Below are 16,082 nucleotides of genomic sequence, written 5' to 3'. Positions count from 1 at the left end.
GCAGCCACAGGACTGCTTTCCTCACCAGTACTGCAGAGGCTTCTCCTCTCCCCAGCACTGACCATAGCGCAGCTTGTTTATCTGCTGCTAATTTCGTACTTTGTTATTTATTTGCGTAGCAGCTTTCAGTAAATCCCTGTGGCTAAATCTGACCAGGTTTGCTGAGGACATTAGAAAAGTAAGTCTTACAGATTTCCTGTGCAACTTATTTTCATAAACACATCTCACGCTGAGAAAAGACCCTTTCATTGGATCACTAACAAAGCCACCACACTCTCTCTAACTTTCCCTCTGTCTCGTGGCAGGTGCCTTTACAGAGAGCTTGTAGGTGCAGGATCACAGCAGCTCAGCTCGTGGCAGCACCAGCCCTGCAGAGGACAAGGAGAGCTCAGCCTTCACCTGCCACCCCGGTGCGGTTCCCAAAGCACCTCCCTGGGGCGGGCTGGTAACTACATCTCAGAGGGGGACAGAGATGCGAAAGTAGGGCTGACCTGCCCGAGTGAGGAGCACTGACTTGTAGAAACCACGCTCAGGCTTCCTGAAAGCTAGCCCTCGGCAGAGCACTGCGTGCTTCCAAGTGCTCGGGTCTCCTTCTAGAGGGAAGGCATCTGGAGACTGCAGGATGAGGCCCCCAACGCAGCAGAGGTGACACCACGGGCAATGCTTTGGCCCTGTGATGAAGGGCAGCTACAAATGGGTGCTTCAGCTCAGCTGTGCACTGCATTGCCTGGCTTGGCAGAAAGGTGGCAATCCCAGGAGAGGGCTCTGAAGATGAATGGACAGAAACGCCGCGAGTCAGCACTGGGCAGCATCCACTGAGGGACCTACCGACACAGATAACCAGGTAGCACAACGACCTGCAGGAGATGGGGCAAGTCGGGCCTCTCGGTGAGCAGAGCAGCAGCCAGCAGGGCACAGGCCTGCTCCCTGCACTGCCCTCTGCTCGCCAAGCAGATGGCCCCTGAAGCACGGGGCAGGACCTGCTCTCTGCAGATGCAAGCCGTGGTAAAAGCCCAGCAGGATCCCCCTGGGGCTCGGAGGGCAAGGCATGGTCAGGACTTACCAAAAAGCCCAGCCAGGCTGGCCCCGGGCAGGCTGCGAGCCCGTCCTGCACACAGCCGCTCGCTGGCTGCTCGCTGCTGCGCCCCACGTCCCGCAGCCCCACGCAGGCAGCGCAGCGCGGAGCACCAGCTCCATCTGCCGCCGGCACGCTGCGCTCCCAGCCCGCGCTCCACATCTGGGATGTGTCCGCAACGCCCCACGCTCCCTCCTGGGAGGGTCCACGGGCTCACACACACGCAGGGCTGGTGACACGACGCAATGACGGTCCCGCAGCTTGGGACAGCCCAAGTTTGTGCATCCAAGCACTGCTGCTCACCATCAGCACACTGCCCGGGAGGCTGCAGCCGGCCGCCGCGTTCTCCGGAAGGCTTTGGAAGTACCTGAATCCGCACACATGCTGCAGGGGAGACGAGAGCTGGCCCGCTGCCTTCCCCAAGGATCGGGATCCTGATCTTCTAAAGCCTGGGCTCTGCTCTAGCAGAGGTTCTGCCTGATCCCAGCTCTGCTGGGAGGGGAGGGCAAGGACAGCTCCAAAAACAGAGCTGTCTCATGAAGAAAAAGTGCAGGGTTCATCAACCCTGCCTCAGCAGCTCCAGCTGCCTTCCAAGCACTTTATCAAGCCTTGGCTCTGGGCCTGCTCTAGGAGAACAGGGTAAGAACCAGGAGAGCATTCTGGGGATGCCAACGGAAGCCAGGAAAGGAGAGGTCTCAGGACAGAGACTGGTGACTGCTGAAGCGATCAGAGGAACAGGCTGAAGGTGAACCTTCCTCCAAACTTTACAAACACAAAAGGTCCACGTTATGCTGCTGTTTTCTGCTGACCAAGAGGAGGAATGGAACAGGATCCAGCTAGAATAAAGAGGCACTGCCACCTGGTAGCACACCAGAAATGTCACAATATCATGGGCAAGTGTGCATGTCTAAGAACTAACACAGAAGCCTGTGCTCCATCTACCTAAAAACCAGGTAATTGCAGAGATCTGAATTCTGCTGCCAGCCCCAGGCCAACTGATGAAACCAAACATCTCCAGGAGGCACCACGCCTTCCAGGAAAGGGAAGGAGCTTCCGCTGTGGCAGACCCCGGTGCCGTCCCGACAACGCTGCTTGATCCCACCCAGGACAGATAAGCTCTGGTGCAAGAACTACTCCCTGAGCTGAGCCATGGTTCACGGCAAGTCCACAGCCACCCAAGGCACGCGGAGGCTCACCCCACAGTATGCTCCCACCTCACACAACACTAACTGGTAAGTCCCACAAGCCCGTATCCTCCCAGAGCAGCAGTGCCGGACAGGCTGCCTGCAGAGGAATTCGGTTTCTGACAAAAAGCAGAGGGCTGTAAGGCAGCTGCACACACACAGGGGTGTCTGTGAGGGAACCTCATACCATGGTGGCCCAGTACCCGAACCTCTCCAAAGGACACGATGCCACAAACCTAAACTAAGTTGCTGTGCTGCACGTTTAGTGTCCGCTTGACTCCGGCTCTGGGGCAGAACGGCAGACACACGGCCGTCTGCTGGCACCACCACGGGGCACTGCAGACCACAGTGCCACGCACGATAGCCCACAGGGCTGCAGCAGGGGAAGGTTCCCAAAGCCAGCTGTTACGTGCCCCGTCCAGGCAGCTGGGGACTGCTCGGCACGGCACAGCTTATCCGCTATGGGTGACATGGCAGTGCTAGCACTAGCAAAATAGTTTAAGAGAGAGGGGATTATTTGCCAACGAGTACCTTGTATGAACAACGTGAAGGTTACATCTCAGGCTTGACTCATATGAAATATCTGCAAAATGAGAAACAAAAAGCTATGGCAGCATTAGGGGGCTCTTCTGCAGAAGTTCTGCATCAGCATCTCGGGACAGGACCATCCTTACTTGGAATCTCACAGCTTGGTACTCCCCCTGGTTACCAAATACCTGTTTAACGTGAAAGAACTTGGCAGTGATTGCCTTTAGGGAGGCAGAATGACTTATGTAGCAGGCAGCAGGATGAACGTTCAGGTGCAGCAGCTCCCCAGCACCCCGTTTTCTAGGAGCTGCTCGCAGTGGGGTGACAGCCTTTTGTGGTGACAGCCCGGCAGGACCGCTCGGGAGGCCACCTACACACAGGCACCAAGCCCTGCTCAGGGCCTCACTTACCAGTTCCGGCCTGGGCGGTCGTGCTGCCGAGAGGCTGAAGGGGGCTGAGCAGGGGGCCTCCAGAACAGAACCTCTCCGTGCCAGAAGGCTTCTCCAAGCCAGAAGCGGCTTGCCCGGGGCGCCCCCATCCCGCACGGCCCCGTCCCGGGGAGGACCGAGCTCCGCCACCGGCTCTGCTCCGCCACGGGGAGCCGCGGAGGCCCCCGGTGCCGCCTCACCTGGTGCGGGAAGGCGGCGCGGCTCAGCGCGTCCCGCAGCAGGGCCTCGCCGATGTCCCTGCTGGCGCCGTCGGTGACGAGGTGGAGGTGCAGGGCGTCCCCGCGGCCCAGCCGCCCGTGGCGCAGCAGGGAGCGCAGGGCGGCGCGGGCCTTGTCCCGCAGCGCGGGGCTGCGCTCCGCCTTGGTGAACAGCACCAGGAGGTGCAGGGCTCGGCCGCGGCGGGCCGGGCCCGGCGGGGTGCCTCGGAGCCGGCGGGTGGCGGTGGAGAAGGTCTCGCCGCCGCCGCCCAGATAGTAGAAGGCGCACACGGCCAGGGCGGCCGCCAGCGCCAGCGCGCAGGGCTGCGAGCGGGCCCAGCCCGCCCGCCCCATGGCCGCCCGGCTCCCTACCCGCCGCCCGCCGCCATGCTGCGGCACGGCCCGGCCCCGCACGGCCTCCCCGCCCCGCTCCGCCCCGCTCCGCCGCCACACGGAGGCGGGCCGGGGCTGGGCCCGGGCCGGGAGCTGTGCGGGGGAGGCAGCGAGAAGCCTGGCGGCTCGCACGGGCCTCGGCCGCGGTTTAGATCCTAGGGCCGCGCTCTTTGTAAGGGGAAAGGAGGGCTCGTTGTACGGTTACAGCGTCCGGGGCAGAGGGCACGGGAGAAAATGAGCGTTTTACTGCTGGGATGCTTAAAACAAGTACAGAGTGATACACAGATACAGAAAAAAATAATTCATTTCAGACAGAGGAGGCGCTTGGCTTGAGGAAACAATGATTTCTGGGTGATTTCTAGCAAAACAGCATTTGGAATCTTCACAGAAAGGCGAGGGGGATCACTTCCTCCTTTGTCATCTCCTTCCACGGGAAGCGAAATAAGAAAATAGGGTGCAGAAACAAGGGATGTACCAAAGCGGCACACTGAGCCTGCCCCCAGCACTGCCCTTCTGGGCTTGGCCCTGCTGTAAGAAATGTGTTTATGGAAGCACGACAGGCTTGGGACTGCACAAACAGGAACGATAAACCCAAAGACTAACTTAGGTCTCACCCTGGGACAGGGCAGAGAGGGCAGCTTGCAGTACTGACTTCCACTGTATTAAATGAGCTCAGTCATTTTGACAGTGTTTTGAAAGTATTACTTCCTTGCACATTGTTTGTAACTCTATCAACTGGTCCTTTTATAATCACTGTGCCATGGGAGGTTCTCATGAGTTCTCGTAATGAAAATGCAGAGCTAACAACCCTACTTTAAAACAGGTGGCTGCAGAGAAGCATCAAAGTCTTAGAAATACCACAGCCCATCCTCTGCTTACTCTAGTTCTCACTTTTTTCTTTAGTGATTTGAAGTTTTTGCTCTACCAAGCAGAACTCCACTAATTCAGGTAATGTGTATGGATGTCATACTGCAAAATAGGAGAAACTGCATTTTTTATGGGGATTTACTGACAGCAGTAGGAAGGTCTGGTTGCATTTTCTGAAACTATTTCAGCTCAGTATGTAAAACTGTAAAATACAAAACCCTAGGGAATGAAAAACAAACAAAAAAAACAATGTTAACACAGCATCCTTTAACACAGTGACGGTGCGAACCATAAAGGGTACAAGCCAAAGCTTCTAAAATCAGGGGAACAACTGCCATAAATTTCAGCGAGTTCTTGAGTTAGGTCCTGATTGGTAAGGAAACTGAGACCATCTACTGTGTTCACCCAAACTTGTGGGAACAAATTTCAATGTCTAATATAATTCAGTAGCACTATTCAGTATAATAATTTAGAAGTTTTACATACATCGTACCAACATTAACGAAACATGAAACCTTATGAACAGTCAAAACAATACAGATCCCTATGGAGATACTACAGATACCATCTGAACATGCAATGTAAGTTATGCCTCTGAAATTAAGATGCATTAGAATATATGTTGAAATCTTACACATCTGTCTTTCCAAGAGACTTTTGGAACATGTGATCCGTCTAGGAGGAATATCTGAAAAATCTTTTAATGGATTATATAGTAAATTACTCAAAATCCACATGAAAGATGATTTTAAATTGTTTTTGGAATCTACTGCTTTGTACCCCACTGATTACTGATGACATATAATATTTCATATATCAAGAAACATGAACTGGAATTGAAGCTTTCCGTTAACTGGTACAGGGTACAAGGTGTTAACACATACCAGAGTCTTAGAGTCTACTACTCAAGTTATACTCAGATTCATACTGTAATCCAAAAAATTGAAGTTTCCTAAAATTACTGTGCAGAACATCAGCACTTCAATCAGAACTCAAGGAAATCCAGATCTCCATAGCACTGGAGTTAATCATACTTTGTTTTACTGAGGGCTGAATCCTGTAAGGTACAGAGACCCTGGAGCACTGAGCCTGCCAGTGTCTAACAGGACTAAACCCTCGATACATTTCATGCAGCTTAATGGCGTATTCATTTTTGCTGATGAGCAGGATCTTCAGACACGTATTGCACCTGACCTGAAAAATGCAGTTTATCCTGGACATCACAGTGTACCTAAACAGATCAGGGAACATGGCTGCAGGATCAGAATTGATACACCTGCTCCCCGAACCATTGAAACTCCTGAAAAGTCATACAATTTGTGGATCAGGTATGCTACTGGTCCTTCAGCATAAACAGCCTGATACTGTAGAGTATCAGACAAGAGCTGGAATGCAGTAGATGAATCTGCAGAGCTACAAGGAAGAAACTTTTTGTTGGTAGGAAATTGTACTGCAAAATTTGTCAGATTTTTTTTTTTTTTTTTTTTTTTGACTAGGAAAGAAAACACCAGGGGAGATTGGTTAAGTGTCCCAGATGTTTTCCCAGCAGCGAGGAGTAGGACAGCGATTATGCCACTAAACTTTTGGGAGCTTTACATTACCAAACAATCACATTTTACACTGACTGTCATGTAGGTAGCAAAGGATACAAATCTTTTGAAAAAACCCTATGTCTAAAGCGTATACTATACATAGCCATATCTTACATTGTCCCATCTGTACACAGGGAATTTTACTTTCTCTAAAATCTACGAAATAAATGTCCATTGCTGTTAAATACTACAGAATACAAAGTATATTGTCATTTCATAGACAACTATTTAAAATAAACTTATGAAATCATCTCTAAGTAGTAATTTCTAGTAAGTTGCTTATTATTCAACTAAACACTCTTCAAATGGGCAAAGTCCTAGCATAATTAGACCACAGATTAAACTAAACTTTTTTTTTTTTTTTTTTTTTTTAAGATTTTCTTTCTTGGAAAAACCTACTGGACAATAAGATGCACTTAACTTCACATCAAGAATCGTCCAGATTAAATGCACTACTATACATTTGCTGCAAAATGATAAATATTTAAAATACATTGTTCATAAAATTAACATGCCAGAAAGTTTAGTTTTTACGACAATTTAAATAAATTCTTTACCCAATTTTGCTTATACAAGCCAGCCTGGAGAAAAGCCATTTCCTAAATGCACATAAACAGAAGATTAGCATATTGCCATGGCTAATAGGATTATAAAAAATTCACACTGATGTTATGTTACCTAAAAATTTTCCTTAAATTGTCCATAGGGTAGACAAATACAGTATGAAGAATTGCATCTGCTGGTTTGTGGCTTCTGGTGATTATTTTAGTAGTACATAACCTGATACACAAGCATGTATCTACAGACACCATTTGTGCATGCACATCAGCAGGTGGAGTTCACCAAAAACAAAAAAGGAACTTGTGTTGTCGCCTTCATTACAGCTCAAAAATATTCTCAGTTGTTACTTTGCAATAATGTGCAACATAATTCCTAGGTTTTCTTCTGCAAGCCTTAGTTTAGATACATACATCCGCATCTTTGCGCATTATGTTATACCATGCTGTGCTATTAAGGATTGATTGACCTAAATTTAGGGTAGCTGTACTACATATGCATTTTTATATATGCAGCTTAGAGCTAGTAGTGAGAACAGCAAAGAGAAAAGGTGACAAACAGCTGTTGTGTGACTGTTCTACACAGACTCCTTTGGCTTTTCATTTTTTCTTGGATGTCTCAAATTTCAAGTTTTGATGTCAAAATACTGACAAACCCCACATCATGTCCAGCAGGATTAAATTTATTTTTTTCATTAAAGGTTCCAAGTGCTCATTTAAAAGTTACTTCCTTCACAGCAATCTTCATTTTAGAAGGGGCTGGGGCAAGGAGAGGGGTGCAGAAGAAAAACTGACTAACTCTTAGAATTTGGTCCTCCAGGATATATACTGATCGTGACTGACCTGCAGTCACTAGTATAAAAGCCAGCCTGGTGTTAAAACTTCTTCTGCAAAAGAGTTTGCAAAAGAGAAGTTACCATATCTTGTTATTAACAGCCTACCTCTAACCAGAGTCAGGGTAGGAACAAGAAAAGTTACAGGCCCACAAACAGAAGGACAATTCTGTAAGTCATTACCTGATTTCCCTTCCAAACAGTCCAAGAAAATGCAACCTAGACCTTCGTGTCAGAGGCACATCTTTATGGCAGCAGTGAGACAGATGACAGTATAGGATACTAATTAGCAAAGCGGATCTGGTCATCCTGCCACTCAGAGTCTGCAATACATACAGCTATGCTCTGCTAACTCTAAGTACGAGCTGCAGATGAGCTTCGTACCTGCTAACTGGTACTATTGCTACACCAAGCTAGCAGGTATTCCTTTAACTTTAAAAAGTTTTCTTCAGCTGCTGAGGTATATGTACTGTGGAACATAAAACTCTTACACATTTCCCCAGCTACCACGATCTACAGCTACATGAGAGTGGTCATTTTATCCAAACTATCTAACAAAATGCATATAATTCATTCTGTTAAAGACGACTTGCACTAGAAGGAGCAGGCTCTTTTCCTTCTTGACACTTAAGGCTTCTGGGAATCTGACTGCTGGAAACGGTTTAGCTTCTCTGGATTATTTGATGCCATTTGAGAAAAGTCACGAAAAATGTCCTGATAAATTTCATCCCCTAGAAGGAAGAAAAAGGGGAAACAGTTTCAAACATTTGCGATAATTAACATAATCCATCATTGCACAAACACCTTACCATGCTACCATTTACTGTAGTAACATCTATATTAATGTAAAGGCTTCTTACACAGATGGAATGATGCTGATGTGAACTGGGACTGTTTAATCACATGCACATTCTGTAGAAGCAAATTAAACGAAGCCAAACTATACCTGAAATAGTACCTCAAAGGCAGCCACACAGAGGAAAGTTCAGAGTTAGAAAGGAAAAGTGTGTTTTTAAGCAACGTAAAAATAAAAATGTTTATTAGCAATCAGAGAAAAAATACTTTGTTTTGGAAAGGACATGCTAACCAAGACTCATCTGTAAATTCCAATTATGGCATAAATAAAGATTTACTTGGAAACAGAGGTCAGATGTCTAACAGCCAGAAAGAACTTTCCATGAAAGAAACAATTAGCAAACAAGAACATATAAAAAAGCAATCCTAAGTAACTAGGGAAATTATTGTTCATAAATATTTTTGGTCTATTACTTTCACAAGCGTAAATATTTACTGCATTATTGGGCACGTATCTTCTAGATTTACAGAAGTAATATTTTCTTTTTTCTTTTTTTTTCATTTACTGCTTTTCTTTACCCTTTGTGTCTAAAAACAACCTGACCACTAGCGCAAATCTATTTCAGAATGAGAGAAGGCAGCAATTTTCATCTGCTCTGTCTCCATCCCCTCCTCTATCTACACAGGAAAACCACATTAAAGATAGAATACTTCTTAAGTCATGGCTGAGTCATTCTTCTACCATTTTAAAATGGGGATTTTCACATTACTTTAGTCTGCTGCAGCATTTTGGGTCTTGAATTAATGTTTATTTTAAAACATTAACCGTACCATATTGACTTCAAAGGGAATTAAATGCATAAAACATTTGGTCCAGTCAGGAAGTGTTCAGCCATCCAAATTGTGCCGCTGTCTTCCCAACATGGATGACTGCATGGGATAAGATCCCAGCTTTACTGCTCCCTGCTGACACCTTGATCAGTAATATGACAGAAGAATCATCCCCAAATCTCTACCATCGTGTACATTCCCCCGCCCGCGCCCCAGCAGGATTGTGGAAGAAAAGCATCATTTCACCACTAGTTTCAAAAGGACAGATTTTAAGGGGATTTTATGTTAAAGACTGTACTAAAGTGAAGAGTTACACTGTTTGGGTTTTCTATCTTTTTAATGTACATTTCCAATATTAGAACCATTATCCTTTTCCAGTGTTGGAGATGAGATTGCATTCATTTGAAAACACTGTCAGAAATGACAAGTGACTTTCCACAAATACTTAACACTGCATGTGGGTTTATATGAAAGTGTAATCACAGTTCTGCCCAGAATTTAAAGGACACATTAATTCAATACTACTCTACTAGGAAAACTTAGGTCTAGTAGAATTCCCTTTTGGTTTTCAGGTTTAGTTTCAAGTCTGTTCTAGAGATCAAACAGGCATACAACACATTTTATCATTAAGTTTCTGATAACTGCTTGCACTGAAAGATAAGCACAGATTGAAAGAAGAGTTTGTAACATCCATCAAAAGAACAGGTTCGAATAGAACAAATGAGAATCAAGCTTGTGTGATGCAAGCAAAGCAACTATGTTTTTATTACAGAAATGGGTCCCATTCACGAACTAGTACTGTAGTTCAAGTTGCTGTATTTAGTTCTTTCAAATAAAATTGAAAGAAAAAAACAAAAGCTACTTTTGCAAGGTACATTGTGGCTCTGTTTTTGGCTATTACATAACAAAAATATTACATACAAAAATAGATTAAAATAAAGTGCCCCTTTATGCTGCATTAAAATATTTAATACTGTAAACCTTATAATTACTTTAAAATCTTACTTTAAAACTTAATTCTCGAAATTCCCTTTCCAGGTAATGTTTTCCCTAAAGTGCAGATTTTATATACAAAAATACTATAACACTGCTTTACCATTTAACACCAGAATAAATTAAAAGGCACACATCATACATTCAAGAAAAAATAGGAAGAAAAAAGTAGCAGTACTAATATCAAATAGTTAGCAGACATATTGTAGCACCAGAAGATGAGCACTCAAGTATTATACAAGAAACAGCACAATGGTGCATATGGCTTCTACCACCAGCAACGACCATTTTGTGGAACAAGCTAGTTTCAGCTAGTTCCCATTCTAAGAATATTTTGGAAGACCAACTGTACTTTGCAAAGCAATATATACATTCCCTAAGTAGCTCAAACCAGGCAGGTATATTTAAATCAGAGATGTTGATGCTATTAGCTACATTAGTAATTATCAACTGCATTACTAAAGCAGAGCAATATGCAGTTAGCTTCACTGTGATGACACTCTTACATTGATATTTACCCTCACATATCTCCCAACAAACACACAATTGTCTTAAAAATCCTTTTTTTTCCAGAATCATAATTTTGGTAAAGAGGAGTTCTACAATAAGGGTAATGCAGATATTTTAACACATCTATGCAGTGAAAAAACCTGCCTTGTCTATGACCAAGTAAGGGTATTTATACATCCTAACAGTTGGACTAGATGCTCTTTGAAGGTCCTTTCCAACTAACTGTTCTATTCTAACAGCAGAGGGGCTTCGTGCTTACACTTACACATTTACACAATCCTTCTAGCAGGCTAGCAGACATTAACAATTAAAACATTCAAATATTTACTTCAACTTTTAAAGAGACCTCAGCAAGTAACATTGCTGTACTCAAAGATACTGCACAATCATCTGGCTGGGACACTGCTGTACAGCTTGTAGTCTGAGTTTCAGTAGTTATTCTAACAATACCCTCTCTTTGATTTTAGGTGAGCTCTACCTATTGTGGTGGCTCTACCTTACACTGTCAATCTTGCCCATTTACAGTGACTAGAAATTGTCTGTAAAATATCTAGATCAGATTGCATAAACTGCAGTTCCTAGATTCTACTGTAAAACAGACTGACAAAAGGTCAAGATATTTTCAATACTCACACCCTTTGGCTTTTTGTATGAACTATAGAAACATTTTCTACTTCATAATAATTTTACATTTTTGACATGTCAATTAAGTGATCCAGAATATTTGTTTATGATATAGCACATAGCTTTTGAATCAAAATACCTACTTCCCTTAAAATAAATGCATTTCACTATTTTAAACTGAAAATTTTGTTTTTACCTCTTCAAATCAGAACTAGAAGAGTCCAAAACAATTCAATACTTGTTACCTTCAGGCTGTCAGTGAAGTAGTACGCATTATATCAGAAAACAGCCTCACATTCAACATGACCAAACAGGTAACAGATTCCCCTCCCCACATATATAACCTGCTGCATTTAGGGTGGAGAACTCTCTCATTAAGCTCGTAATTGAGTATTCACTTCTAAATTATTTGTTGCTCCTCCAGATAGAGCTTGTGAATGTCCCAGTGTCTTTAGTACTTCCATGGTTTTAACTTGACTTTCCTGGTTTTGTTTACAGATAAATTTGCACATAAACATCTACTCTTCAGGAGAAACTTTGTGAAACACATACATTTGGTTCATTTAACAGCACTAATCTGGGATACTGACAGGAGACTCAACATTGCCCCTTGAGTATATTCCAGCCCCAAACTGGTAAAAGGTATAAGCACACAGTCATTATGAATCAATGACAAACACACAAAGGCTTCGTAAGAGCAAGCCAAGAGTACTCACTCAATCTTAAAAGTAACGTCTTCCTTTCGCTACTGCCCAGCAGACCATGTTTTTGTGCCTACCTTGACTAACTTGACAATCAACTGTGCCTTCATTATTGATCTTTGCTTGAGATTAGATTAGGTTCTTAGGTAAACATAATAGAGGAAATGGCTTACATAAATATCATATCAGAACACAGTATAAATAGAGACTGACTGCCTGAGAATAAGTTGCACAGATTCATTAAATAACATTATTTTCTTGTACTGGTTGCCTCAAATGCCTGCCAGGTGTTTTTTGTTTGTTTTTAAAAATCAAACAGTAAGATTTTATGCATACAAAAATACATACTTAAGAATAGCTGTTTTGTTAAATATCTTAACATAAAATATTTTTTAAATAAAAATGGAGGAAATAATGCTTTCCTATTTGTCTGGAGTTATTTTGCAACATTTGATACACGTTTGTACAGTGTAGAAGGATTTTTTTTCCTAAAAAAAAAATAATAAAAACAGGACCACTCCACAAGAAGAAGAATGGTATCCTGTAATAACATGAACTCCTCAAGTGTCTCTGAGCAACCTGGCTTAACAGGCTGCCCTAACTGTCAGGTAAATCCTAACATTACATGAGTTTCAGTGGAATGTCAGTAGGAGAAAACCATACAACAAACAGCAAAACAGATTGGTAATGGTTGTACTAACAAATTACCATAATTACATACTTTAAACACTGTCCTTTCAGGTCCCCTATATAATCTGACAAAACCGCACCATAATGAAGCTTTAATGTGTGTGTAATGCTTATAAAAACTATTATTGTATGAAGCTATCTTAAATTCTCCTCAGACCCTAAGGATCTAGTTGTAAACTGATGAATTCCTGAATACATTTCTTATACTGCATCTCAGTATGGTTATTAGTAGAGTATTGACCTGGCTGTCCATAGAGTCCTTCTGATTCACGCATTTCTTCATTCATCCTTGCTAAACGCAACCTGTGATTTCAGAAACAAAAAGAATAATGTCACCTTTAAAGCAATGATGACAACTGCAATGAACCTCATTCCATTCATGAACCTCAGCAGTGAGGTCATCTATTGATACCGCACTCAATTTTCTTTTGCTCTCCCTACATTTTACGTTTTTACATAAAGGAATTTTGACACTTCCTATATTTTTTTTTTTAACTTGAAACGGTATGAAAACTTAGATACCTAGTTAAAAAACATAACATACACTTACAATGTTACAATATCTGCATTTGCAGCTTCTACAGCTATACTCAACGGATCTTTCCCATCTTCATCAGTGGCATGCTGGTTTGCTCCTCGTTTCAGGAATAAACACACTTGTCTGTTTAGAAAAATAATTTAAGAACAATTTTCACAACAATAATAGAAAAAAGGCAAATAAAGCTGGATGCAATGTATTTGACTTAATTTACCAAAAGTCTCTGGAACATTTCAAAATGACACTATTCATCTACAGTAATTAAGATATTAACACAGAAGTAAGCAAAGCCTTTAGCTGTCTTTCCAAAGAGGAATAACTAAACTGTGAAATTGTGCTATTACAGCAAGCAGTTGAACCCTTTAGAAGGTAAGCCTCTGCCTTTCTTAATCATCTTAGGTCATAGAACCAAAACGTTCCATTCTTTTTACTACAACACAAGAGAAATACTGATCAGAATAAATCAATACAGTAAAGAATCCTCAGACACAGGTGCCTGTTTTAGACAGTAGAAACTGACCTTTCTCTGCTGTTTTTCATCTACATATGTGCACATACAATATATATGAATGTGCACACACGTTTCTTCACGTATATAAACATGGCGTGCTGATTAACCTTACACCTCAAACTCTCTCAAGCTGTGAATTTGCACTTCTTTCAGGATTCGTGCATGCATGATACACTTTGAATTGAAATACTTTCTGAGCAACACACAGGTGAGCTGAAACAGAAACATGCCTTGCCTCACTCACCACTATTTCTCCTACTCTTACCATACTTCTCAACAAAACAAGAAACATCTCATGAGCGTTCACCAGATGTCTACGTTATTCCAAAACTTTATGAAATGAATATTTTTCCAAAATGGACTGAAGTGTTTATAGTCATGCGCTTTACTAGCAGACGAGACATTCAAAAATATTGTTTTCTCACTCATCATAAAATTTTATGAAGAAACTATCACCTCAAATATATTAAAATGCCTGAATATATTGGGAAGTGAAGCAGCTTTATGCTAACAGAGATAGCCATTTACAGATTCTGGAAGAGTGAGTTACCCAGTGTGTCCTAGAACTGTGGCATGGTGCAGGGGTCCTCTTCCTTTTGTGTCCCTGATGTTCACATTGGCACCATTCTGCAGTAAGAATTCACATGTAACCAATGAGCCCTATGGGATAAGAGCAAAACAAACAATGTAACACCAGATCTCTAGAATCAGAGCCAAACCTGTCCTGCTGTCTCACTTCTCAGTCATGTGGTAAAGAGAACTAAAAGGATTGCCTCCATATCAAATTTAAACACTGCTGGGATGTATAATACTACATGTATAGCACTAGCAAGGAGCAATAGTTCAGAAACAACTTTGAGATAACTCTGTAAAGACAATTTCAGTATCACATTATCATTCAAGAGCAAAGCAAGCAGTTTAGAAGCAGTGACACAAATATCCCTATTACTCCCCTCCTCCCACATCAGTCAGGATGCTGTATACCACATACCCCTCGCACTGCCTGAATGAGTGGTGTTGCTTTGTTTTCTTCTGTATTGACCCAGTTTACTTCAGCTCCATGGGCCAATGCTTCTGCCATATCAGGAAGATTCTTCTCAAAAGCAGCTCGATAAAGCTGCAATCCTGGACTAAGCTGTTTGGAGTCAATGAACACAGAAGACTCTTGCTTGTCTCCTTCTGAAAAGAAAAAGAAATATAAATATTGTTTACCTGTAATTCCTGCTTCTATAAGGTACTTCCTAGAATCCTGACCAAAGACCTAAGTTCTCTGGCATCAGTTATCTCAGACTTCGCGAAATTCCCTGCACTCGTGCCCCATTTTGCCAGAAGTCACCACACACACCTTTAGCTTGTCCCACCACGGACACTTCACAGAATTATTACTGCCCAGGAAACCTTCCCTCCATGTTACTAGCATGTGTGAATATCCTTCAATCTACCTATTCTGTGTCATTCCTAAGAAATTATTTAGCTAAGAAATACATCTTGTCCCATACTGCAAGATATGAATACAAATAATTTCCTGCTGAGATGTAGTCATACAAATATATCTTTCTGCAACAGTTTGATACACCTGAATATATAGTGAGGCTAATACTGTTCTGAGAATTTTCATTAAAAGACACCATTGTCACATACCAGTTACTTGCTGGGGCTATAATCCTTTGGACTACAGCATAAACTTTCATCTTGAAAAGAGTAATACGGAGTGGAGTGTTGGAAGTACAGACATTTTTACATGTAAGCTTTCATGAGTTAAAGCATCGTGTTTCTACAACGCAGTCAGAGGATCCAAGCCACATGCTGCTTGCCTACAAACCACAGCTGTGAAATACTGCATTTAAAATGTACCTCAGAGTGCTGTGATGTAGCTGAATACGCTTGCTTTATAATTGTTTTGGGTATTTTGACAAGCCATAGTCCATATATCTGTCAGCCCAGGACAATAATAGTACATCATTTTATCAGTTTGTAAAGTTTGAGTAAATGTTTAAAGGCATGGTCAGTTCAATGTAATTAAAAAATTAAGCAACGCATTCAAGTAACATGCAATGCTTATTGTCTGTGACTCAAGAGAAATTCTTTCTCCAGATATTTAACCGTTTATGAAATTATTATACATTTATCTGGAGGCACTTCTATATTAAAGTGAAGCACCGATTCATCTACTAAAAAAGTTAGTTTTGGCTCAATATCATCTGACTAAAAAAT

General features: G+C 42.7%; 2 protein-coding genes across 7 annotated transcripts in view; both read right to left on the bottom strand.

Moving 5' to 3' along the window:
* Positions 1-3,854, bottom strand: part of XXYLT1 (xyloside xylosyltransferase 1) — a 41,224-nt gene extending 37,370 nt beyond the window's left edge. The window contains exon 1 of the mRNA XM_035334745.1: positions 3,416-3,854. Within this exon, the coding sequence (XP_035190636.1) occupies positions 3,416-3,787 (372 nt within the window). The 5' untranslated portion in view covers positions 3,788-3,854. The remainder of the gene's footprint in view (positions 1-3,415) is intronic.
* A 195-nt stretch (positions 3,855-4,049) lies between these two features.
* The window catches only part of ACAP2 (ArfGAP with coiled-coil, ankyrin repeat and PH domains 2), a 65,681-nt gene continuing 53,648 nt past the window's right edge, over positions 4,050-16,082 (bottom strand). For 4 of the 6 annotated variants that reach the window (XM_035334318.1, XM_035334320.1, XM_035334319.1 and 1 more), the window contains 5 exons: positions 14,860-15,047; positions 14,419-14,528; positions 13,370-13,480; positions 13,061-13,122; positions 4,050-8,406 (listed from right to left, as the gene is read on the bottom strand). In XM_035334318.1, the coding sequence (XP_035190209.1) occupies positions 8,303-8,406; positions 13,061-13,122; positions 13,370-13,480; positions 14,419-14,528; positions 14,860-15,047 (575 nt within the window). In that variant the 3' untranslated portion in view covers positions 4,050-8,302. The remainder of the gene's footprint in view (positions 8,407-13,060; positions 13,123-13,369; positions 13,481-14,418; positions 14,529-14,859; positions 15,048-16,082) is intronic. The other 2 variants (XM_035334322.1, XM_035334323.1) reach the window with 1 other exon arrangement.

Source organism: Oxyura jamaicensis, chromosome 9, assembly GCF_011077185.1.
Source record: "Oxyura jamaicensis isolate SHBP4307 breed ruddy duck chromosome 9, BPBGC_Ojam_1.0, whole genome shotgun sequence".
NCBI lineage: Eukaryota > Metazoa > Chordata > Aves > Anseriformes > Anatidae > Oxyura > Oxyura jamaicensis.
The sequence above is the reverse complement of the archived record's forward strand: the minus strand, read 5'-3'. Positions and strand labels throughout refer to the sequence as shown.